Below are 26,461 nucleotides of genomic sequence, written 5' to 3'. Positions count from 1 at the left end.
ACTTTCTTTGCACCCTGATTTATGACTTTAAAAAAATTGAAATCATTGAAGAGGTGGGTTCCCATTTTCACGGAGCCAAAAAATTGTTACAGATGGTTTCCCATGATCTCTGGGCATAGAAGCCAAAAATTGTTATCCATGGGAATTGAAATCCTAGGGCTTGCTTTCTTTGCATGTTGATTAACCCCATTCCAAAATGTGATGTAAACTCTCTTGGAGGGACACCTTTGGGGCCGGCACTAGTACTGTCTGTCTGTCTTATGGAGATGTCCGTCTTATAGAGAGTCGACTAAAATGATTAACATACATACATACATTCCTCTGGTAATAATAACTGGACTATTATTTTAATGAAACAGACGAAGGTTTTCCTCGTCGTCCATATTTTGTGGCGTCACCTAAAGATACAGTAGCAGTAGTGGGAAGCAAAGTGGTTCTTGAGTGTATAGTAAATGGCTCTCCCAAGCCGAGAGTAACATGGCTGCGAGATGGTGTTCAAGTTGGAAGTCAAGGTTATTCAACTTTTGGAGAGAGTAATCTGATGATTCTTTCTGTGTCTGTGGAAAATGCGGGAACTTACACATGTCGTGCAACAGCTTTAACAAGAGTAGAAGAAGCAACAGCTAAGTTAGAAGTACACTGTGAGTGACTATTATTTTGCAGTGCATTAAGCTAGCTGAATAGAGGGAACATTTTAGTAATATACCCTCAGTAAAGGACCTTTTTTAAAAATTTATCAGCACTTAAATGAAGAAATATTCCTTTAGATATTGACACAACACAACCTCTTCTGAGAGTATAAAATAATGTATCATAAAATGGGGAGCCTTAAGTCATGAATTCTTGAAATTGAAAATAAGAGTTTTGGAATCTTGGGCTTAATAGGATTTAAACCTCAGAGTCTAGAATTTTGAAAATATAGTTCTCTAAGTCTTGTAAAACTCTCAAGTAGCTGTTGAAGTTTACCTATTTCTGCTAGTGTGACTTCCATTGAGTTTATATCCCAGCAAATCCCAGCTAGCATGTTGCAAAAAATGCAGTAAAATTGAAAAAAAAATCTTGAAAAGAAAAATAAGAGATTGCTTTTATGCTAATCCATTTGAAGATTTTATATGTTTTGAACTTTGTAGGAACTCTTGTTTTGAAACTTTTCAGCTCTTTAGAGTTTCAGTCTTGGGGTTGAACTTTCTTATTGAACGTAAAGTCTCAGCCTCTGATATAATATTAGAGGAGCCAAGGTCTCTGATTTACCATATACCCCTACTTCTGCAAGCCAAAAAGGGAAGCACAAAAAAATAATTGTGTATTCCCCTCATGAAGTTGTTTACCATGAGATCTAGGTTTTTGCAGTATTATATGAGATTGTCTCCAAAACTATGAATGCCACTGCAAAACTGAGGGCTATGCATTTGTCTGCAAGTGTTAAAAATGTTTTTCATCTTGTGTTGTCATTGTTTTCCAGATGGTCCTGTTTTTACCAAGAAACCAAATGCTGTCAATGCTTATGAAAACACAAATGCAAGATTTGAATGTAGAGCAGATGGAATTCCTAAGCCAAACATCACATGGACTAAAAATGGTGAAGAACTGGTCAATAAGGCTTTTATCCGCATTAAAGATGGCTACTTGACTGTGAATGATTTAGTGCCATCAGATAAAGGAGTTTACCAGTGCTTTGCAAAGAACTATTTAGGAAAAATCCAAGCATCTGCACAGCTTTCTGTGTACAGAGAAGGTAATTATTATATGTAAAGAGCTTAAAGGTTTTAAGCAGAGGTTTCATTAAAGCCTGTTACTGGCTGTATACTGCCACCTGCACGACTCTTAATGCCATCTTTTATTGGCCTTGTGAGAGTTAATAAGAATTAGCTAAATTAATGTGTTGCTTTTTACTAATTATTTTATTTTAATGCTTGGCTACACAGGAGAGCGTATTCCAGTTACAACACCCACACCGACCACAACTCAAGAACCTACAATGATTGTAATAACAATACCACAATCTACAACACCAGCTCCTCGTGTGCCTGAAAAACCAGAGAATGTGAAGGCTGTTGCTGTTTCTCATACTGAAATAAATGTGTCTTGGTCACCACCAAGCATAACAAATGGAGAGATTTTAAAATACCGCATCTTCTGCTTTGAAGTAGTCCAAAAAGGTAGGAAGTTCTCTCTTTCACTAAGGGATTAAAGGATAAAGCTGAAGCTTACACCTTTCATGAAGTGCTCTCACCTTCACTCAACCACTTCCCAAGGCTGTGCTCTAACAGCGCCCAGTCGCCTGAGGCAACTGAAAAAAAGTTCCTGGTCACCCGGCTGGGCATTCTTGCTTCTGGTGCAGTGTTCAGTTAAGCAGGCAGAAAAATTTAACTTACTAGTGTTGGCTTGTTGAGTCAGAGTTTACTAAACCCTACAGAAAATGTTTTTACGAATGTTGTATGAAAGAAACGGGTGCACTTCAATGTTCAAAAGTCGGATTTCGATTAATAGTTTTAAAATTTTTCAGATAGAATGGTTCATTAGGTACAGTTTTTAGGAGGAACTGTCAATGCTTTTCTGACAAAAATAGAGCGCGGCGCGGAGTAATTTATTTTTGTATAAAACGGAAGTTGCTGTATTAACCAGTATGCAAATGTCATGTTTTTATGGTTTTTGGCTGCTGTGTCTGCTTGGCTGAAACATAACTTGATGATTATTTTCTTCCCTTTACATAAGATAACGAAATATAAAAAGAAAAGATATGATCATTCTGATCATTTTTACTGTTGTTTTAAAAACAGGGCAGTTCGACATTGTCTTGCCATTTTATGTATCGAAAACTAAATTCGCATGCATGCATGCATATATAGGCTAAATTTAACGGCCAAAAAAAAAAAAAAAAAAAACGGAAAGAAGAGCCGTATCCACAAAAAGCTCAATCATCCTAAAAGATTCACTGATAATGTAGAAAAGAAAATTAAAGATGACTTATTTTTTATTAACACAATGGGTTTGGGGCCGCAGCGGTTTCACTGTTTCACAGAATTAAGTTCGATCTGCCGCGTATAAAACTCTGTCACATTATATTTCATGCCGCATTGATTCACCTTTGGAAAATTTATTTTCAAGTTTAGTATTACTGGTAAAAAGCTCAGTTTTCCTATGTTTGACCCAAAGATCTTAATGAAGTTTATGTAAACCTGCTGAAATTTTTTACTTTTCCCTGTTTAAAACCTAAACAATTCGGCGGCATTGCTCATGTTTCTGGTTTTAAATCTGAATGGAACGAAAACTTTGATGGGTTTCATAAGACAACATGCGGGTTTTTGTGGAACCCAAAAGCTAAAATTACCGAGTTTGGTGATCAGCAGGCCAGTAAGATTCATGTGCGTACAAAATACTTCCTCATCAGATGTACTTGGGCGACCAACTTGAGAGGCCTGGGCGCCCCAGCTGGAATGCTTGGGAGCCCGAAGGGCTCCCCGAAATTTTATTTGGGCGACCAACTTTGAGGCCTGGGCGCCTTAACTAAAATGCTTTGGAGCCGGAAGGGCTCCCTGAAATTTTCCTTAGAGCACAGCCTTGCTTCAACAATAAGTCTCCTATAAAAGATAGAAAAAATATTACAGTCAAAGCAGGTCAAGTATACCCCCAAGATTCTATTAATGAATATATTGATTATTTGAAAAATGAGTCCGTTTATAGTTGTTCCTGTAACTAGTGTCAAATTCAATTTGGCATTACTGCATACGTAATGAGCAGTGAATACGTTATGAGAACTTCTCTGTACTTGGACAGATTGAAAATCTTTGAGTGGATGAAATTTCTTAGAAGACATTTGCGTCAAATTCGAGGGAAACTGAGTTGGTTGAAATTTCCTAACTGCCTCGCGTGTGAATTCCCGGCTTATTACGCATGCAAAAAATGCAGAAATGAATCTGAAATCTACAAGTACCAATGGATTCAACTTTTGAATAATAAATTTCATTGATGGGATCTTGGTGGGGTATGCTTGACCTGCCTTGACTGTATCCCAGGGGTAAAAATCCAATTGCTATCCCATAAACCCCACTGAGTGTTACATGTAGTCCCAGTATAGGGAATAGAGAGAAGAAGTCATTATGTCACATGGCCATGAAGCAAAATTCCTGAATCTCTGCAAACCATAGTCCTGCGACTGTGGCAGAAAAAATGATCACATGTGTCAATGTCAATAACCTCGACGTCAGAGCTTGAATTGTCACTGATCAGTTGTGCTTCATCAGACTCTACTTTGACTTGGCAGGGAGTGGATAAAAGAAAGGGAAGAAGACCAGAGGGGTGGGGGTGGGGGCGATTTTTCAAGGGAGGTGATTATTTTAAATATTTCCGTCTAAAGGGGCTGATTATTCTAGGGAGGCATTTAATTTATGGATGGCTATTATTCGAGGAATGTGGTACCCCTTCCCTCTCCTCCAGGATTGATAGGCTATACTGCATTAAGTAATGATCCGGATAGTGTTCAGATAGTAGAGCGCAGCGGTCAGATGGTGGGGAGCAAATGCAAACTCTTCCTTGATATAACCCCTGACTGTACCGTGGCAAAGTACTTAAACGTAAATTTTTCACGTATTCATTTCCTTGTTAAGTAATGATCCAGGTAAGGTGGATAGCAGTTTCTTTTGTTATGCAGCAACGGTGCTTTCCCCACATAGGAGTGTTCTCATTTTCTCACAGAGAATGCATAAACCTACACGAAGGCCGTTTATGCAATAAAATGCATTTACACTTCACTTTGAAATGGTGTTTTTTTGTGTCAAAAGATTTTGACCAATCACAAGAGTTGAAAACAATAGCCAAGAAAAGTTTACAATTTTACATGTTCCCCACATAGGATTTCTTTGTTATTCAAACTGAGACCAGATTTTGTTATATGCAAGATGGCTGGAAAGTAAGGATGAATATATGTACTGCTTTATGAAGTTTTGTTAACTTTTGCTGTTTAAGCCAATCAGAAGTAAGTACAGACAATGGAAAAGTTAGCACATTTTTTGCATTCCAACATGTTTGTTGCCGTTGATGCTATCGTTCTTATCTGGACCGTTTGTTAAGCATGCATGCAGTCAGTCAGCCTTTCCTCATTATTTTGTGACTACATAAAACAGTTTCATCTTGAGCAATTTTTGCTCAACGTTTTTACAGGAAGTTCGGGTAGTGGCGTTAAACAGAAAAATATGCCTGGAGACAGTCGCAGCGTACTGATCACAGACCTCAAACCAGACACAAAGTACCGTTTTACTGTGTTTGCTCATAATGAATATGGAGCAGGGATAATTTCTGAAGAGGTAATAGCCAGGACATACCCCAGCTCTGATGTACCAGGAAGACCTCTTAACTTAGTGGCTGAAGCAGTGTCGGAATCAACAGTTAGAGTCACATGGGCTGCACCTACCACTGGGTAAGATATTTGTCAGCATTTCATTTTTTCAATCAATTTTTAAAGTTTCTATAAATCTGAACTCTGTTATCTGGTGGATAAAATTTGATAGTAAGAGATCTGTTGTCTATTATTTTAGCCCAAAAAAACGGCTGACTTTTCACAACCCCACCACTGGTATCCCCGCGAAATGACATGTGAGCAACAACTGAAGAGATTCCATACTGATGACATTCACTATTCAGATCTGGGTATTGCCCCTGATTGGTTGAAGCAGATTTCTCTCGCAACAGGACCAATCAGAAGCATTACTCAGAACCAGGTAGTGACACGACATCAGTGTGGAATTTCTGCAGTCATTGCTCAGACGTCACTTTGCAGGAAAACTGGTGGTGGTGGTGTTGCAAAATGTTTGCTGTTTTCTCTTGCCTTGTGGTAAATTGTCTTTCAACTTTTGTGTGATGTTACATGTGCATTAATAACAGTATATGCATAACCTCAAATTTGGGGGTTGAGGATAGTGATGTAAAGATGCAAGACTGTGGATTTGTGTAGTTTAACAGACAGTTGTAAAACATAAGAACAGGTTAATTTGCCAGTCTTCAATTCGTATGTTCTTGTCTATCCACGATCACAAACCTTAATTTGACCCTTAACTTTTGAAGATTAGCATTAGAGTAGGTTGCATGACCTCAGTGTATTCTTGTTATTTCTGTAAAACTCTGGACAACATATGGGATATGAAATTAACATCATCTACCTGCTTACCACTTTTTGAAGGAAGAAGAAGCTTTGATTAATTTGTTAAAAAGCATATGTAGGTCTTTGTGTTGTAGTAATAAACTGAGTAAGTAGTACTTGTGCTCAATGCCTGAATTTTAATGTCTGACTTTTTTACCCCAGTACAAGCCCAACTGTGTATGTGATTATTTACAAAGATGTAAGTGGTGATTCTGGAGAGATGAGAGATGTCACTAAGCAACAAACAAGGCTCCTGCGTGATCTTGAAACCTACACCAAGTACACCATCACTGTGTTTGGTGTGGACAAGAGAGGGATTCATGGACCCACTGCAGAAACAGAGGTCACAACGAGAAGTGGAGGTATTGCACTTTTACAACATTAACCCTCTAAACCCCAACATCAGCATATTCATCCTCTTTCTAATTACAGGGAATTCATTTCAAAAGTCAAGTATCTTTTACTGTGGTTAAGCAAGTATGGCACTCGAATAGAAATAGACTGGTCTTTTGTTTATTTATCTTTGTATTGTGTTTTTCGTTGTAATTTAATATTTGATGATAATTTTCTCTATTATGAAGATGATGGTATGTTTTATTTGTCAGTAACATTATCAGGAATAAAAGTAGGGGCTGGTTGCTAGTTTTCGTTTGTGACCTTTAAAAAGGTTTTATAGTGGAAAGTGCTCTTACAAGCAGCTTTTCAAGCTAGTTTACAGCACTCCACTCAAATACTTTAAATACAACATAACAGGATTAAAAACCCCAACTCTCAGGAGGCAACCAGTTGGCTATTTACATGCGTGGCCAAGGATTTGAACTTGGGACGACCAAGAACAAGAGCGGGACTCGAACCCTGGACTTACTGGATTGCGAGTCCAATGGGCTGACCACTCGGCCACGCTGCCTCTTAACAAGAGAATGTAGGTTCAATTCTGTGCATAAATGGCAGCCAAGAGTTTTGACTCATACCTGATCAAATAGAATACCATCAAAAAAATTATTATATTTATATTGCCCTTACACTGTATTTGTGATGAGCAGTTATCTGGGGGCATCACACCTTAATTTTTTCCTTTGCCAACATCACAGTACTACATATTTTTTATTTGAGCAAAATATATTAAGCAAATTTTGTCTGTTTTTAATTTGCAGTTCCCAGTGTAACACCCACAGATTTTGTACTCAAGCCTGAAAGCTCAGGAACAAGACTCATATCAACTTGGAAAGCTCCTGAACCCACCAAGGTCAATGGCAGAATCACTTACTATGTCATCAAGTACAGAAAGTTTGGAAGTGCAGAGGAGAACACAACTCAGAGAATTGGGGTAAACATTTTCATTGAAAACTAAGTTGCCGCAGGAACAGCCACAGAAATCACACAAACAGGATATTCCTACAAAAAAACATCTTTAGATTGATCGATCAATCTTTGTGTCCTACAGGACACATGCCACAAAATTATTTTGCATCTTTGGGGATTTTTATGTGTCAGGGACACAGGATGCAGGGGTACCAAAATCACTTTGATAGTCATGAATTGTCGTTCTTAATGAAATAAAGAGAGGTAAACAAGTAGATAAATGCAAAATTAAAGGTTTTGTGGTAAGGTTAAGTTGTTTATGCTTTAGAATCTTGCCATAAGTAATGTATATGACTGACTCAAATTGAAAGATACATGTCACCAAACCTTTTATGGGAGATGATATTTAGAAGTGAAATGTGCTTCAAAGGGACGCATTCCATATGAAACTTTGATGCTTTAGTGGGGTTGATTGTACAGTTATGGTTGTGATGACTGATTTCATATGAAAAGTCAGTGAAAGCCATTGTTCTGGGTAAAGCCAGCAAAAACGTAGTTGTCAGATGAGGTTTCCTTTCACATTTTATACTGTAGGCATAAATATTCTTGTGTGTTGTGTGTTTTTTATTCTAGATATATAGAGTAGCAACTGTGAAGTAACATTTGTAATGTTCATTACCTTAGCCACTTGGTAAGATCTGACTTTGGTATAACAGTGCCTTTGGACTTCTTGATAACACATTCCTTTCATTTTAGGCTGACAAACTGACGTATGTTATCAAGGGTCTAATGCCAAGCACAAGATATGAAGCCAAAATAGCAGCAGGAACTGAATCTGGGCTTGGATTATATACCCAGGATTGGGTAGAAGCAAGCACAAATTTCACTGATTGTAACGGTAAAAATAACACATGGAATAATCCATGTCTTTCTCTTGACCTTATGCATGTTAAATCTGTCATGAAAATCCTCTGCTATGACCATTCATGTAGAAAATCTGAGTGATTATTTATGTCTTTTTGTACGGTTTGGTTTCCACAAAACACATCATTGCCAATCCAGTGCCACATGGCCAATACAAAACTTAGAGGTCAGCCTTACAGCAGTGTAAGTAGCTTTGATGGATTACTAAGAAAAAAGGAGTTTGTAAAACTATGATACAGGTGAATGCCAAAGCCTGTCAGCTGTTAGTGCATGCAATATGTTACAAACGCAAGATTTTAATTATTCCTTTAGTCATTCAGTCTTGTCAGTAATAGTTGATAAGACAGATTGTACAAGTGCATCCAAAACTTTATTCCAGGGTTCACACAGTCTTAAAAAGTCCTTGAATTTTAGGGGAAGTCCTTGAATTTTCTTTAAATTTGAATGTAGTGGCCTGGACAGTGTATTTTGATGCTTTTTGGTTGTCCATGACAGAATAATCATAGCTCAGAGAATTTAATGTTTATGCAATAATTAACTATAGCAATTTAAGACAAGTGAACTGGAAAATGTAAAGAAGTTGGCAAAGCAAACAGTTCAAGCCTTTGTGTCTCATTAGAATGGACTGGAAATGTGCATTTTTGCACAATCTGAAAATTATATTCCTAGTAGGTGGTCCTTGAAAATTGAATGTTCTCCTTTAAAAGTCCTTGAAAAAAAATTAATGGTTGCAATTAATTTTTTGTTTGAACCCTGTATTCTGATTGGCCACCCAAGGTGGTAAGAAGGTCCTGTCTTGCATGCTAGGGATTTTCCACTTTGCCTGGCAAGGGCTTAAGATTTTTGCATTTTAATAAACCTGGGTGCTTACTACTTTTTGTAGAAAAAAACCGGAAATTACAATTGTGTCATTCTGTTTAGGGGGGTTCAGAAAATATGGGCTGTGATTTTGAGGCATTGCAATTTTTCTGCTCTTTTTAGTCTGTTTAGCTCATTTGGATATACGTTGTAGTAGTTTTATGTTTAAGCACAAGATTTTTGTTTCATTTTTGTGTAAATGGAGGGCAGCCCTGAAGTCGACCTAGTACTTGCTGAGTATGCAAAAATGCCTTCACACCTCCAGTCACCTCGTATATCCATAATGTTATCACATGTTTTATCAGTGTCTTTTGAACCAGTGAAGACCATTTTTCCCTTATTATTATTATTATTAATATGAACTATTAGTGTAATTATTACAGTGAAACCCTGCTTTATAGATACGTCATTATTATGGACAGTTTGCTTTGTCCCTGGAAAAAGAAATGCCTTTCACTTTCTCTAAATTCAACTCACTTAATATGGACATCCTGTCAATACAGACACTTTCTGTGGCCACTTCAGTGTACTTATTAATAACGTTTCAATGTATTATTATTATTATTATTATTATTATTATTATTATTATTATTATTATTATATAAATGGGATGAGGATATTGAAGTGCTAAGAACTTGAACATTGGCCCTTTAAATTCCTACATCGTTGCTTTTTCAATTGGTGAATTGTATTTTGTTGCTTAGTTATAAATTTCTTGTTATATTAATATTGTGTTTTTAGAGGAAACAGTTCCTGGTAAACCCAAATTTGACAGTGTAGAGCGGTTCCCCAGTGCCATCTTGGTGAAATGGCTTCCTCCAGTTAATTCAGGCTTGATATGTGTTACTGGTTACAGCCTGGGATGGGGCAAAAATACACCATACCAGGCTTCTTCAAAGCCTTTAAGTGGTGATAGAACACAGTATCTTATCAAGGATTTGGGTAAGTGCTGTACAGGTGATTCCTTTGGCTTGTAATTATTTCATTTCCCCGTAGATACTTACCATCAGGGTACAAGGAAAGTCAGTTTTACAGCTTGCTATTTGTGCAAGCTGTAGCTAGCATACACTAGCCGAAGAGTCACTTTGACGAGCAGGATTTTATGGATTAAAGTTCTTCCGTAATTTAAATTCCGTCTTAAAATTCACTCTTCTGTCGGGCAAGTTAAGAACACAACTCACTAGCCAACTGAAAAGTCCAATAGCCCTGGCCTAGCTGATACAGCTGTCTTTGCACACAGACCTTGCAGGGCTGTGGTCTAGCAGAGCCTGGTGGCCCCTGGCACCTAACTTTTGCTTTCAAACCACTAGAAAATCTTACTTTTTTCATACAAATTGTATGTAATTGTGTTCAATTTTTGTAGAGTACAGTCTTGACCATGGCAGAATTTCAGCAACACATGGCAAAAGGAAAGAGATAGTAGGGTATTTTAACCATTGATTCTGTTTGGTTTTGTAGAACCTGACCAGATGTATGTCATTAAGTTGTATGCAACCAATAGCTATGGGAATGGAATTGACGTCCAGATGCAAGTACGAACCTTGGCTGGATCAGGTAGAATCATAATACTGTTTTTACCAAGTTTTTCTCAGAAGCGTATTGTGTACCAGCCCCCCCCCCCAAAAAAAAAAACAAAAACATTTCGAGCAACGTTTTTCTATTAAATTGAAAAGCTCATGTTAAAATTAGCGCTCAAAAATCATGCAAATTTCCACTAAGCATACCATAGTTTTTAACTGACTTCTTCCATTGTACTTAAAGTGGAACCAGTGTGGTCACTGGTGGTAGTCACTCCCAGGGGTTTTAAATAAAATTTTCAGTTGTTATGGGCAGTGTAACCTACTGTATCAACTGTTGAGTTTCACATGTCACCAGTAAAATAATAAATAAATATATTTTTTTTTATTGCAGGACCACAAGAGCCTGTGAAAAACTTGAAGACAATCCCTCTGTCCCCAAATGTTATGTATGTTTCATGGAAAGACACAAAAGTTTCCACATCTGTTCCAATTGTATATCATGTGTACCACTCTGTGCATAGTCAACTGAAGTACTGTGGAAATACAACAGAGAAGCACATCAAGTGCAATCGTTTAAAGCCTTTTAAGGAGTACATGTTTTATGTCAGGCGCAATGAAGAAGGATTTAATGCTACTGTCAGCAATTTCACCATGGAAGACAGTAAGTGCACTTTAATCTGTCAGCTTGATTTTACAGTGGAACCTCCATTCAGGGGACACCCTCAGGACCAAAGCAAATGTCCCCTGAATAGAGGTGTCCTTTCAATGGAGGTAACAAATACAAAGATTAAGTGAACGTTTTTCCAGGACACATTTTTTTGTCTTCTGAAAGGAGGTGTCCCTTGATTAGAGGTGTCTCAAAGGATAGGTTCCACTGTATAATGATGTGCTTTCTAACACCGGTTCCATTACATTGAACAGTGCTTAGCACTGAAAAGTATAGGCGCTATATAAATATTCTATTATTATTTATTATTTATTATTTATTAGAGTTCTAAGTACATTTAATTGGCATTTTCTAACTTATCAAGTAACTTAGAAAATGCCAACAGGCCACTTCCGAGTTCCAAAAACTCTCACTTCCAAAATGAGGCTAGGTGCACAACCTTTCTCGTGAAAATGAGTTTTATTTGCATGAGAATGAAAAATGATTTCCATATCAAAGGCTGAGCACCTACCCTCGTTTTGAAACAGAGGCCCGGGGGAACTCAGACCTTCTTATTTAGGTAGTCAAACTGTACTTTCTTTGGACCATTTTTTGTTTGTTTTGTTTGTGTTGTAATTTAGTTATTAATAATAATGAAAATAAGTAAATAAATCAAAATAAAAAAATAAAAAATAGAATCTTCATGGTAATAGTAGCAGACTCTATCAGCTGGCCCCTAATACTACTTTCATACATAAATCTTTCTCTTATATTGCATGCCAAGTCTGGACCAATCTACCTCCTCAAGTTAGGGAGGCCTCCAATCTTTGAAATTCATTGCTAAGCTCATAGAACTGAATCTCGTCCAGGACGAATGGTTTACATTGGGTATATTGGAGGCTAAAAAAAGGACTAAAAAGAGTGTTTCAAAACAAGCCACTTATCAGTATTGATCAAAATACTTTTTGACTTTACTCGCTTTTTTAAGCTTCAAAACGAATTCATTTTATTACCAGCAAGAGAGGGGCTTGTATTGGGGGTGGGGGGAGGGCTTTTAATAAGATGAATTAACGGAGTGTGTGTGTGTGTGGGGGGGGGGGGGGGGGGAGGCTATAAGCAGACATTTATGGTATTATATGTTTAACTGATAATGTAACCACGTAACTTTTGATTTTCAAGAACCAGGTCGCCCCATGCACCTCACAGGAAACCCAAATGAAAAAGACCTCACTCGTTTGACATTAAACTGGCAGCCTCCCCGTGCGCTGAATGGGCATTTGCTTGAATACCGCATATTTTACTCCACAAATAGCAGTGCTCCAGATGAAAAATGGAAATTTGTAAAAGCTGATGGATCATCCTTAACAAAGGAAATATCTGGTCTTAAGCCTGGAACAGCTTATTTTTTTAAGATGAAGGCACGCACAAAAAAAGGCTGGGGACCAATGTCGAGTCCAAAGAATTTCTCTACTTTGTCAAGTAAGTGTAGTCTTTGTACCTGTTCAATCGTAGAGGCAAGAAGACAGTCTAATACATGTGTACAAAATGCAGGTGATTATTAGGGTTGTACTGTGGCATTTACAGTCAAGTCAGGTCAAGCAAACCCCCCAAGATGCCATTAATGAACTTATTATTCGAGAGTAGAATCTGTTGGTAGTTGCAACACAACACAGAGAACACAAAGATAAATAAAAAACGTAATGGCATCGTTACGTTGCCATGGCGACTACGATTGCAATAAAACACAGATCATAAAAAATTTTCATCTTTATATAAAACAGTCATGGTAATCTTTTTTCCATATCTTTACTCATGGCGACGTAGTTAATGCCCAAACTTGGGAGGTATCCCCCCAAAAAAATCCAGTCGAGCCACCTTAACGATGATAAGATGCCAAAGCCAGAGGCTTATATGTCGTAGGTCAGCGAGTTACGATGTGCTGCTAAGTTACAATGAGAATAAAATTTTCAAAACAGCGATGTGCTGGCGCGCTTAGTGACATATTTTCCTGATTTGACTTTCGAACTTCAATTTATTATTGACCATAACACCCAGAAGCTCTACCTCCTCTACCAGTGGGATGCTTGTGCCTTCACACTTGAAAACAGGGTCTCGTGATCTCTTTTTTTATGTGACATTTAATAATGATCGTGTGTTCTTTCACAGGTTCTCCAGGATCAATAGTCACCGTATCAACAGGTAATCTCCCGATTAAACGTTCTAAATTTTGCCAGTTCAATTCATCGTTTTGGTCTTTGTAGCATACAAAAATGCTATATTTTCATGTTAAACAGGACATAGGGCCTTTGGTCCCAGAGAGTTACTTTACTCTTTTCTTTTCTATTCCTTATTCTAGAGCATTAATTTTAGAGCTATTCATATTGATGTTTTGATTTAATTTTGCAACCTTTTTTATCTACAATCTAAAATACAAAATAAATGGAAAATTTAGATCCCCCTCCCCCCAATAAAGAATGGAAAGGGGCAAGTTATAATAAATAATATAATAAAATATTTATATAGCGCTTATACTTTTCAGTGCTAAGCGCTTAACTTTTGGCCTTCACACGACTTCATCCTTGCTTTTGGGAGGGTGGGGGACCGACTGTTCCACTTCACTCTGTCCAAGATTGATCAAGCTGTGAAACAGTGCTGAAATCCTTGTTCTGGGCCCGCCACCTATGTACCAGGATTTGAGTACACACCATGATTAGCCTGTTAAAAGTGCCATTGTCGATTTGTTAATCAGGTTAAAGAGAAATTGGAATCGCTTTTCCGGTAATCCACTGAGTCTGTTGAAGGCCCAAAACAAGGATGTCGGCACAGCTTCGCAAATGTCACGGATCAATTTAGGTTCCACCTACCCCTCCCCTAACCAAACATTTTGCCCCAAGTGAGACGCAGATGTTAATGTTGAGTTAGGGGAGGGGTAGGTGGGCAGTTTACCGGAAACCTAAATTGATCCGATGTCACTAACCAGAACAAGGATGTTGGCACTGCTTTGCAGATGTCACGGATCAATTTAGGTTTCTGGCAAACTGCCCACCTACCCCTCCCCTAACCAAACATTTTGCCCCAAGTGGGACGCAGATGTTAACGTTGAGTTAGGGGAGGGGTGGGGGGGGGGGGGGGCAGTTTACCAGAAACCTAAATTGATCCGATGTCACTAACCATCTTGGACAAAATAAATGGAAAACTTAGACCTCACCCCCTCCTCCCCTCCCCCCAATCAAACAAGGGAAAGCAGGGCGTTTTGACCTTCCTGTGTCTTCATCCTTGATTTTTGTGGGAGGGACTGGGTTTGCTGTTCCACTTTAATCTGACCCAGATTGTAGCCTTTGCTAACTACATGTTGCCAGTGTTAAATATTTCCACTATTTTCCGTTGTATACAGTAAAAACCCGTGAGTAAGAACCTGGTTTTTCCCAAGTTAGCTAAAATAGGTTCTCACATAAATGGTAATAAGCAGAAATTTAGAATTTAGGCTATTTAGGTTCTTAAATAGGTCCTTATGTTTTGAAGAAAAAAATACATTGTAGCCATAAAAGAGTATTTAACAATTATTCCTCGAGCCTGAATGGACTCTGAGTCAATAGCCCATTCGGCCTTTGGCCTCATGGGCTATTGACTCAGAGGCCATGAGGGCGAGAGGAATAATTGTTCTAGTAAAATCCAACTAGTTGGTCAAAAATATCGAGACAAAATAACTTAAAGCAAGACTTTAATCCTTTTTTTGCCCCCAAAAAGTCCGCGCTTTTCACTACTAGTGGGCTATAACATATAGCCTAGTAGTAGCTCAACCAATCAGAACGCAGCATTGATAATAGACCACTAGTTGGAGTTCCATGACTCTGGAATCCCTTACATAAGGCAATTCCTTGTTTTCTTCCTCTGCAGGGTTGAGTTCACCTGCACCCACTGAAACCAATGCCGCCGCAGCCCAGGCAGGAGCTGGAGGACTAAAGAACAAGACTCTTTGGATTGTTATAGCTGCTGTTGCCGGCATTACACTCATTGCCATCATTATAATCAGTGTTATCCTTTGTAAGAAGAGGTCCGGAGATGACATACATAGGTCAGTCTTGAATGAGGAGGGCAATAACCTTTAGGTCATATCAAGCAGTGGCTAGATCTCATCTGCTTTGTTGCTCCCATTTTCTTAATTTTCTGGCATTACACTCATTGCCATCATCATAACCAGTGTTATGCTGTGTAAGAAGAGATCTGGAGATATCATACTGTTTACACGGGTAACTATTGAATGAAGGCACTAACCTTTAGGTCATATCAAGCAGTGGCTAGACCTCATCTGCTTTATTGCTGCCATTTTTTTTTCTTGGTGAAAAGTATAAAAGTCCAAGTTCAAATGTCGGCAGACTTTCCATATACTAAACTTGATACTTACTTATATTGGCCGACCCAAATGGTACAAGTTGATAGTTGATTTAGACGGCATTGAACCTTACAGTGGAACGTCGGCATAACAAAGTCCTCGGCATAGCGAACGGTTTTCTTTACCCCAGTAATAGTAAAATATAGTAAAATATATTAAAGAGGCCTTCAATATAGCCAAAAAACACACCACACACCACACGCTTGCCTACCTCTCCTAGGATTTTTGAACATCCAAAAAATGGTATAATTGCCCACTGTTAACGGATTTTTACCCTAAAAATGTCACCTAGAATTTTCGGGAGCCTTTTTTTGGCTGAAATTTTCGAAAAGTTCTTTGATCCCTATAATTTTCGGATCACTAGACTTTCAGCTAGGGAATCCGAACAGATGAAAATTTTTAGAGGATAAAAATATGCTTATATCTACTGTTTAAATACTAAAATACGTTTAACAGTGCTATGTTTAAGTGGTTTTGAATTATATTCTCGTTGGGCGCCCCTGACTATATAGCGAACAAATTCTGTCAGTCCCTTGGCACTTTGTTATTTCAATGTTCGACTGTAAGTCGGACTCAGTTCATTATCACGATATACAATATGGGGGGCGACCATCAAGTGCCGCTATTTCTCCTCCTTTTACCATTTATTTGCATAATTTTACTTTTCAGCTGGTCGCGCGTGGAACTGAGGAAAGAGGGAAGACCGCTCGCGGTCCATATGCCATTTATCCCTTGCCAAGTCTGAAATATTGTTCAACATTTCCTTGTCCTTTTATATAAATTACAGGAAACCTCCAACCTACAAACAAGTCATACAAGCGAATGGCTCTGCAAAGAAGAAACACAAGGAAGAGAAACCGCCAGATTTGTGGATTAATCACACAGAGAATCTCGAAATGAAACCAGTAGATTCTGTAAACCCTGCCCCTGACGTTTGTACCAATACAACAGCACTGATACCAAGGTTGGTACAACAGCCATTGCTTCATCTGAACTGATTTGAAAATTAAAATATGAAAGTTAATTCAGCAGGTTAAAAAGAGGTTAACCATACTAACAATTGGTGTGGTAACCTGCTTGTTGCACCAATTCGTAGAAGGTCACTTCACGAGTGTAATCCCCCTCTGAGGACACCCGCTTAATACGAACACCCTGATAATGTGGACACTATGGCATATCCCTTTGGGCCCGTATTAACCGGGTTTCACTGTACCCTGTTGCCATGGTTTTCCACCAGGGTCAGAGCTCCTTTGGACCAGAGCACCATAAGGATAAATGCAAATAAAATTGGTTTGTGAAACTGACTGTGAGACGTTGTGTGTTAGGCGTTCTGAAGAAATGAAACCAGTGGAAGATTCACCGCTTGACCACCTGCATGTCGACAATGAAAGAAGCTCATTTTTGAACGGCAGTGATGGTGAACTTGAAGACTTTGACGACCTTCCCCCTCCCCCTGTGTTCGACAGCAAAAGTGACCCCTACTTAGACTACCCTGACGACAATAGAACACCAACACCACCCCCCTCCCCAGGAGTGTCACCCTTCAATCCGCCGAGATCAGTCACACCAGAAAATGGTAAGTCACGAGGACATCTTGCCTGGGTACAGGCCATTTTTGCGATTATGCCATTTAACCCTTTAAACACTAATATCAAAATTCAAATTCTCATTTGTTATCAATATATGTTTTCAAAAGAAGTAGTCGGGAGAATTTGTTGAAGTATCAATTAGATTCATCTTGTGTGATCATGTCCTCAATTCTCATGACCACTGTGTTTTATAAAGCAGTGATATTACAAGGAGAAATTTGACGCTGATCACTCTAAGGGCTTACCATTTACATGGGAAAACCGGAAATTCCGGTTGGAAAATCAAATGGTTCGCGCCATTCCGTTTGGGAAGCTTCAGAAAATATGGGCTGTGATTAGAGGCGAATCCATTTTCCCGCTCTTTTTAGTATGCTAAGGTATTTATTCAACGATTTACTTAATTTTCTTTTCCAGTTAAAAGGCCCATGTATCCTTTGACTAGTACGCCCAGGTATCAATTGAGTCTTCCTCGAACGGGCTCCTTTGAAAACAACACTCTTGATATGGCAGATCCTCGTCCGCCCAAGAGATCAAGGTCTTACGATCCAGACTTCGGGTCACTCACTTCCAAGGTTTGTCGTTTTGCTTATTTACCAACGTAGGTAAATAGGCTAACTAGAATTGTTGGGTGAAAACTGTACAAGGTTTTGTGTACAAGATCCATTGAGATAATCCAGCTTGAAACATCAATGTTTCCTTTCAAACACTTTTCCACACTTTATTTACATAGTAATGAGTTTACCTTCATTGCAAGGATTTTCTTTTGCTAACCCCACCTTTTAACGTGTCCAATATTTCAACTGGCATGAGTTTAATTATATTTTTCTGTAAGTCAATTGATATTACCCTGTGTATTGCCGCTCTCTTCCCGATGTTACTGGCTTGCGTAGCCGGCGCTTGGAAGTAGTGAGCGAAAGAGAGAACGGGCGCGCGTGAGGGAGACACGCGTGTCTCCTTCTCGCGCGCCCGTTTTTTCTTGTGCCCACTACTTCCAAGCGCCTGCTACCTGCTACGCAGGCTACGATGTTACTGAACGTACGCAAGGGGACGGCAGAAAGAAGAGCCGGTGGCAAAACAGTAGTGTTTGAAAAACGTGACACGGTCATTACGTGCGATTTCTGTTGTGATCTTCACTGTGGTCGTTAACAAAAAGAACTGTTTAAAGAGAGATGAAGTTTGGCTGTAAATTTTGTCAAACAATTATTGTCACGCTTGTCATACAAGGTTTGCCGTATTCTTTCCTCTACCGCAATCCTAGTTGCGTAAGTTCACTCAGTTTGTTTGAGGGGCAAGGCGGCTGTACACATTGTGACACTGTTGAGGGATTCAAGCCCCTTCCACACATATCCGGATATTGTTTTAAAACGGACATTTTTCCCCTCCGTTTTCCCCAAAATACGCGTCTACACTTACTGTATTCGAATCGTTTTCCCCCGTCCAGACAAAAACGCTAAAACGATGGAAATAGATAGCATCCCGCACAGCGCCCATCCGTGATGCTAGTAATATACGATGTATGATATCATCGAATTCGAAAATCTTCGTTTTCGTCTGTCCACATGTAAACAAGAAGCAAGCGTTTTCAAAAATTTCCTCTCTGGAGAGCGTTTTTGAAAAGATGCGTTTTCGGTGATCGTTTTCACCGGATACGTGTGGACAGTAGGCCAAACCAAAGGAAAATATCTCCGTTTTCAAACAAAAACGGATACGTGTGGGCTGACGGGGTATCATAGTAAAACCCAATTTGTTCCTCAAACAGGTGCCTGTCTATCCAGTGCCTTACCAGTCCCCAGTTCCTCCTTTCACCTCACCAAAACCCAAATCACCAGTTGCCCCTGCAGACGACATTCAGCTACCACCAATCGGCTTCAACCGTAAAACGCAACCCAATGGCTACTGGACACCTCCACCGAAATATGACGACATATTTGCTCGCCGCTCGAGACCTCCTTCCTCTCCTCAAAAGGTACCAAAAAATAGTCTCGCCCTTTTGTTATGTATGTTCAGTATGTTATGGTCATTGAAGAAGCATTATTCAAGAACATTTTTGGTATTTAGGTTAACAGTTATTTTTAGATTGGACCTCATGCACGAGATTAGAAAGTAAATTTATGTGCTACAGATGATTTTTCTCGCGCTTGTCATGTCTCTTTTAGACAATAGTGAGTTTACGCAACAAGGCGGCAGAAAGAAGAGGACGGCAAAACGCTTGTGTGTGACGACAAACGTGACAGGACTATTACTTACGTGTTATGTCGTGATCTTCACTTAACATGTTGCAAAAAGAAAGGAAAGTGAAGTTTGGCGCAAAGTTATTTCAAACAAAATTATTGTCACGGTTGTCACACAAGGCTTGCCGTCTTCTTTCCTCTCCCGTCATGTTGCTAATGCTCATTAATATCTGTGGTAATTCGCCAATTCAGATACTTGAGCATGCGCCAGTCAGCTAGTGGGAACAGGGGGAAATGGAAAAGAAAAAGGTGGAGCGAGTAACATTCCCAGAAGTCTTTGCGAAAGTTAACTCGCTAAGTTTCCTTCACGTATCTAAAGTGACGAATAAACGTGGGGGACAAGGGGGTCATAACGAGTAATCTCCAAATGCAAAGTCTTGCTCGTATTTAAATCTCAAAGGTCCCTATTATTATTAAGGTCGTTAGCGAAAGTTTTTCAGCGATATCCAGACAGTGCGAAAGGGGTCAAGAGTACAAGATACGGTAAAATGCGCAATCGAATGCTTGAAGTAGCCTGTTAAAGAGTAAGAAGATGTCGTGGTATGGTGTTGAATTCAGTTCATTTTTGTATTGTTAACCGTTTGTTACTGTGTGTTGGTTGTGCTAGGATGCGGTTGTAGCAGACCTTGATAAAGAAATAGCAGGACTTGAGGGTCTGATGAGAGACTTGAACGAGATCACTGCTGGCGACTATATAATCTAACGAGGTAAGCGCAAACCGACCTCCTTCACCCTGAAGCCGTGAATTCACAAGGATCTACAAAGATCAGCATAGCAAAGCTGAGTTATGCAAACACGCTTGATGTAAGCTCCTGCAGACACGGCGGTTACCCCGCACAAGCCTGCATGCCTGGGGCTCCACCCGGCTCACTTGCTAGTGATGTCTTAAGGTTTACTAAATTTCCCACCTGCCTGAAATCTACTGATATCGATTGTGGAAAACCCTAAGGTATGGTTAACACGTGCTACGCAAGTGCAAACGCAAAATAATTCCCATATGAACTACCGTATTAAACGCTCACTTTGCGCAGAAGCAAGAAATGCAAAAAATTTCCTTTTTTTTTTTTTCACTTGTATCTGCTTGTCTTTGCATTTCACACGTGTGAACCGGTGCAACGCAAATGTAAATACAAAGATGAGATAAAAAAGGCGGGTTCCATCGGTTCCATTACACCAGGGCTCAGTGAGACCGACTTGGATTTCGGCTCCTCATCCTACCTTCCTTGCAAACTGGCCAGTTCTAGCAAATGATCCATAATCTTGGATTTGCCGGTTAAGTGATGACTGGTCTTAATTCTTACAGGTTTATATGTGGCAAAAAACCAAAGAGATACAAGTTCAAGGTCATCTCCTGGCAAATGCTTCGCAGTTTTTTCAGCGTTCAGGCTGGAAAAGGTCTAATTCATCCAGATGAATGGCACGTACAAAAGGCATTGAATCCTATAAAACGTCAGAAATTTATACGTATAGTAATTTTGTAAGCGAGAAATAGAAACGTTATATACTTAATACAATATTTTAAAACGGTTTGGTCTGTACTGAGATTGCATAGTGATGAAAGTACCACTGGTTTTTTTTCTTCCGCTGTCACTGTTTTTTTAAATGGTGTTAGTCAAGTTATCCTTACAGTTAGACCGTGAGCGGTCGTCTTTCCTCAGGAGCCACGCGCGACGATCGAAAAAGTAAAATTTTGCAAATAAACGGTGAAAAGAAGAAGAGGTTGGAGCGGAGAGAGGAAGAAGGACTGACTTGAAAAGACTTTTTTTCCCCTCGGGTTCCACCTTCGTTCCTCGCGCGTGCGTGCAATCTTCCGCGACTCAAAAGAAAAAAAGAGACCGACCGCAGTCTACCTTGCAGTTTGGAAAATTCGCTCTTTTTTGTTTTGACTGTTGATATTCTGTTCATATTAAAGATCCACATGGGCTCAGGATTGTGGTTAACCGTAATAGCTCTTAAAGCTGTCCGTTCCAAATTGCCATTTTATGGTGGAGTGGAGACTTGACATTTTTAAAAAACACTAATTTGTACCTTAAAGTAGACATTATTGCTCCGAAGATGCTGATTCGTTTAGAGAAGTTGATAGGAGGCATAAAACTGATTTTATGTATTTATTGACTTAAAGGGATATTCTATCATTTTTCGGCGTAACAATCTTACTCGAGATGTCAGGAGAGAACGTGAAATGCTTTATCTTGTAATGACAAGTAGTTTATTATATTTGTCATTGTTTTCCCCTCTACATTTCATGTGAGTTTGTTGGGCCAGTAACCAAAAAAAAGTTTGCTCTATTAATTTATGTTTCCATACCTAAAAGACTGTTCGTTTTCTATGAAGTCTGAGACCCTGTTTACATGGAGTGGGGGACCCCGGTCTAGTGGGGTAAGTTTCTTTTGTTTTGTGTCTCCCAGAGCGTGAAAACAAAAGAAACTTACCCCACTAGACCGGGGTCCCCCACTCCATGTAAACAGGCCCTAAAGAAGTGAAAAGAATGGCGATCCTACAGGGTTTAGATCACTAAATTTCCTCTGTAATATTAAGCGTAGTGCTTTTGATCTTACCGTGAATGATCTAACACTTCAGACGACAAGAGAAGAAGAACCAAATCCACATCCGTGTGAATAATAATCATCATCGAAAAATACCTTTTGTAGTTTACCGGATGTAAGTTAGTATCGTTAGGGAGTTCACTATTAAAATTGTTTTGTATTTTTTGGAAGAAATATATTTTCGTTTAGACTCGCTACTGCTTCATGCCATATCAGGGACTTTAAGATCCAAGGACGCGATGGGAGCGAAAACGTCGCTTAAAATGTGAATTTTCGTTCTTTCAGTTTTTGTCGCGGTTACTCCAGCTCACTTGGTTTGTTTGTCAAATGTACGCGAACTCTCCTTGAGTTGAATTCATAGGCAACAATATCGAGGTTTAGATTTCCTTATCTCTTGATTCTCTTGTTTACGTCCTCCATAAAACGTAAAATTAGGCAATTTCACATCGTAATCGTGCAACATGATAAACGGTAAAGAAATGTATAAAAGTTGTTAATCCTTTTCTTTTTTTGAAGTTCTCGTTTCCGTTGCGTCGTAGGATCTCAAAGTTCCTATCATAAGGCGTAGAACCATTTGCTTGCGATTATAATAGCAAGCTGATAACTCTTGTACAGAAAATTAAGATCTTGTATGTAATAAAATTTAATCAAACTTAACGGATTCATATTTATTATAAGCACTCATCACAGTTTTTCCGATGCCCTTAACAAAATCTAACGGTCCTGTTATGATCTTACTTACTCGAGAAGCTTGGCGCCTGATTACATTAGTGGTGTGATTATCAAAGACAGGACGGGCGATGGGGGTCACGCGCGTGAAAGACTTCACCCGCACTCGCGTGAGACTCCCTGTCACGAGAGAAATAGTAAAGTGCCTTAATTTATGGCATTAATCAAAACCATTACAATTTCCTCAAATTTGATTGGTGTATTAACTGCTTTATTTTTTCACTAATCACTGTGTAGGATTGTCATTGGACAGTTACATTAGCCAATCATATTAAGTGCACACAGCTAAATCCACCAATCACAGAAGTTATCGCAATAACCATAGTAACAAGCCCTTAACCTACCAAACTGGGGATTTTCCAAAATGGACGAATTTGTAACACTGGACAGTGTCTCCGCCTGTGTTATTTGCCCCAATTTTGGAAATTTGGTATTCAAATGCTCTTCCACCATAAAAGGACGCACACATTTTCTCGGAAATTGTAAGGATGGGACTCTCGCTTTGCGGTCGTCCGATTTTTGTTAATAGGGACCTTAAGCAAGGACGACGACGACGGCAGTGAAAACGTCGGTAAAAAAAATAAATTTGCGTTCTTTCAAACTTAATCGCGTCTATTCGAACCCATTCAATACGTCAAATGCGGGCGACTTTTCCTGGAGTTGAATTCTTAAGGATTTTATTCAGGTTCAAAAAGAGGAAGGAAAATTCGTCGACGTATGTCCACGTCCTCCCATAAAACGTCAAATTAGAAGGTTTCACGTCGTAATCGTGCAGTGGACGTCTAGGAAATGTACTAAAAAGCGTGATGTACGTGCAGAGCTGTTGTTTGATTATTAAAGCCATTGTTTTTTGAAGTCGTCATTGTGGTCGTCGTCGATATTGCTTAAGCTCCCTAATCACTCGTATGATTACTGACCGAATTGAACTCCACTCAGTCCTACTGACCATTATAAATCAACAGGAACTAACGGACCTCGACCTTGGTTGGTAGGGGGGACTTGATACTAGGGGTTTATTCAACTTGTCGAAATAATGTTACAAAGGGACTTTGTACAGGAAGACAGACTAAGGCTATTATTTTGATAAAATGAGCTTATTATTGGCTGCTAAATACAGCGTCCCTCACGTGAACTTTTTATCCCTCAAGTACCAGTCTTGAGCTATTCTAAAACGAGCTGTTCTTGAGCTGTCAGAGTCTTTTTTTTGTTATTGAAACAACCTAACGTCGCATTGTAATCTGACAAAACCTCCAAAATGATTAACTCCTATCCTTGCCTTTCGGGCCAAGGACATCTCACGAGGACCAAGGACTTGGAAACCGATTGCATCTCGAAATATCTGGGCCACCTTTAATTTTTCAGCCTGTGTTGTCGAAAAATGACCAAAATCCGATGATACTTTGTTTTCCCTTTCATATAATCTTTTGATATCTTTAATCTTTATCATCTGATAGAGTTCCAAGTATAGACTGGAAATTTTGAGCGAGAATACTTAGTTATAACTTCAGCTCATCTCTGATCAATAAATGTTGAATTACTATGACACAGTAGTCATTCAACAGGAAGTCTGCCCGCCGAGCGCTCGAAAGTGAGAGGGGTAGGGCGGGGAACTAGGGTCACGAAAATGGAACTCAAAGGCATGCATGGTAGTTGCATTTCACATTTCTGTTTGTACATTCTTCAAATGACTACCGCTCTTGAACTCAAGTGCTCCGAAAACGTACGCTTTCCCTGATAACCAGATCTGCTTGTTTTATCAAAGCGGATATGTACGTATCAACAAACAAGTTGTAAATGATTATCACCCTGTCTACGAATACAGCCAAAGGGTGTGTCGTCTGGCCACCCCATGCCTTGTTTTTAGTGAAGGGTATCTTTAAAGTAATTAAGAACAATCATACTTTGTTAAGGCTTAATGATCCGGCACCCGAGAGTCAATTATAGTGATCTGTGATAGTCTAACCGCTTTCTAGTTTGTGACCATTGAAATGAAACCTCGCCAGTAGCAGTTTTTTTCACCAGACTCTGTCTCCTATTCTTCTCCGGCTTCTTAATCTCTGGTTTGCAAGGGGCCTCTTTAGTGATTTAGTAGTAATGAACTGCGATCAGGCGGTCTTTCTTCCCTTTTTTCATTTTCTTTGTTCCCCTGCTGACTTTCGGGCTGCCACCCCCCCCCTCCCCACTCCCCTCCAAAAAAAGCAAAAACAAAACGCCTGATCACGGGTTACCTCTGTAGCAGTTCTTTGGTCATGGCTTTTCTTATTTTCCACCCTCTAAATGAAGTTCACGGGATTTTTTTGTACAACTTTCAGAGTTTGTTTTGCACAGTTTTTAAGAGTGAGTAAACCTCTTACGACCGTGAAAAAAAAAATGTCCGTACATGTTTTGAAAGTAAGTTTTTTAGTCGTTAAATATTTGTAAAATTTTCTGTGGAATTCTAACACTATTTTCTCAAATATCGGCTAACGGGAAATTAAAATGAAAGGATTCCGGATAAACATCAATGACGTCAGTTTTAAAATATTTCACAACACTTTCCTTGATCCACTGTACACTCAAGACTACCGAACTATTTACAAATTCAGTTGAAACTCGCTGGTGGTGTGGTGTGAATCTTTTTTTTTTGGAGGGGGGGGGGGGGTGCTGTAACGGCAAGGATTTCTATCTTATTTTATTAATTCTCTAGCTTGGAATAAGAAAAGAAAAAGAAATTATTCTGGTGGGTTAACCTCAGGTGGTGGCGTATTTCCGTAACTTGCAAAATTACAAAAATCGACAAATAGTTATTTCCGTAAAAATTGACAAAATATTGCAGTCTGTAACTCAAAAATGAAGATAATCATTTATCAGCCCTGGCTGAATTTTAAAGGCAGACGCTTGGCATGTGAAATACCGTTGTCAGTCGGTTGGACATTTCATTATGTTCTACAGAGACCCCGTTGACATCATTTATGTTTAAAATAACATTGAATAATCCAGAGCAAATAAAAAAAATCCCAAGTGAATTTATTCTGTTTTACACCAGCGTACGTGAGCCAAAATTGGCCATTTAGCAATCAAATATTTACTGTTACATAGGCACCAATTTTCAACCAGCAAATTGAAATTTTTGAAACGATACTTTTTGTATCACAGCGCGAATCACAACGAGCTGTGTCTGAATTGTTTGTTTCACTCTCAAAGTGCGAAATTAACAAGGAGCAAAAATGATCGACGGCGGCGAACTTGCTAATAGTTCCAATTGACTGATGATATTCTTGTCAAGAGCTTCGACGATTTTAATTTTTTACGTGTCTTTCGAGAGTTTTTAAAATTTGGATGACAAAATGTTGGGGAATTCGTGTGTAGTTCCGGTTTTCTAGAAAGCATAGTTATTGGAATTCGGCTGTGTGTAAAGCGAAGAGGCCTAAAAATTTAGGCCGCTTTTTTCAAATGATCTAATGTAATAATTATTTATTGGCTGTATCCTAGTAACACTGCTAACCGGGAAGGATGTGGAGAAATGATAATGACCATTCCGCAAGCAAACGCTCGAATATTTTGATAAAATACTGTGAAACACTAATATGAACTCGTGCATATTTTTA

The 26,461-nt window shown here is 39.1% G+C and overlaps 1 protein-coding gene across 1 annotated transcript in view; it reads left to right on the top strand.

Annotated features, from left to right (window-relative positions):
• Positions 1-21,935, top strand: part of LOC140935391 (neogenin-like) — a 33,359-nt gene extending 11,424 nt beyond the window's left edge. The window contains exons 4-22 of the mRNA XM_073384939.1: positions 360-641; positions 1,463-1,735; positions 1,926-2,159; positions 5,161-5,416; positions 6,299-6,498; positions 7,291-7,463; positions 8,195-8,336; positions 9,962-10,162; positions 10,679-10,774; positions 11,132-11,401; positions 12,566-12,865; positions 13,553-13,585; positions 15,284-15,461; positions 16,567-16,743; positions 17,105-17,355; positions 17,783-17,940; positions 19,128-19,334; positions 20,207-20,306; positions 20,903-21,935. Coding sequence (XP_073241040.1) covers positions 360-641; positions 1,463-1,735; positions 1,926-2,159; positions 5,161-5,416; positions 6,299-6,498; positions 7,291-7,463; positions 8,195-8,336; positions 9,962-10,162; positions 10,679-10,774; positions 11,132-11,401; positions 12,566-12,865; positions 13,553-13,585; positions 15,284-15,461; positions 16,567-16,743; positions 17,105-17,355; positions 17,783-17,940; positions 19,128-19,334; positions 20,207-20,302 — 3,527 coding nt within the window. The 3' untranslated portion in view covers positions 20,303-20,306; positions 20,903-21,935. The remainder of the gene's footprint in view (positions 1-359; positions 642-1,462; positions 1,736-1,925; positions 2,160-5,160; positions 5,417-6,298; positions 6,499-7,290; positions 7,464-8,194; positions 8,337-9,961; positions 10,163-10,678; positions 10,775-11,131; positions 11,402-12,565; positions 12,866-13,552; positions 13,586-15,283; positions 15,462-16,566; positions 16,744-17,104; positions 17,356-17,782; positions 17,941-19,127; positions 19,335-20,206; positions 20,307-20,902) is intronic.
• The last annotated feature ends 4,526 nt before the right edge of the window (positions 21,936-26,461 follow it).

The sequence above is a fragment of the Porites lutea genome, chromosome 4, assembly GCF_958299795.1.
Source record: "Porites lutea chromosome 4, jaPorLute2.1, whole genome shotgun sequence".
In the NCBI taxonomy this organism is placed as follows: Eukaryota; Metazoa; Cnidaria; class Anthozoa; order Scleractinia; family Poritidae; genus Porites; species Porites lutea.
Note: the sequence above shows the minus strand (reverse complement) of the source record. Positions and strands in the feature narration are given on the sequence as shown.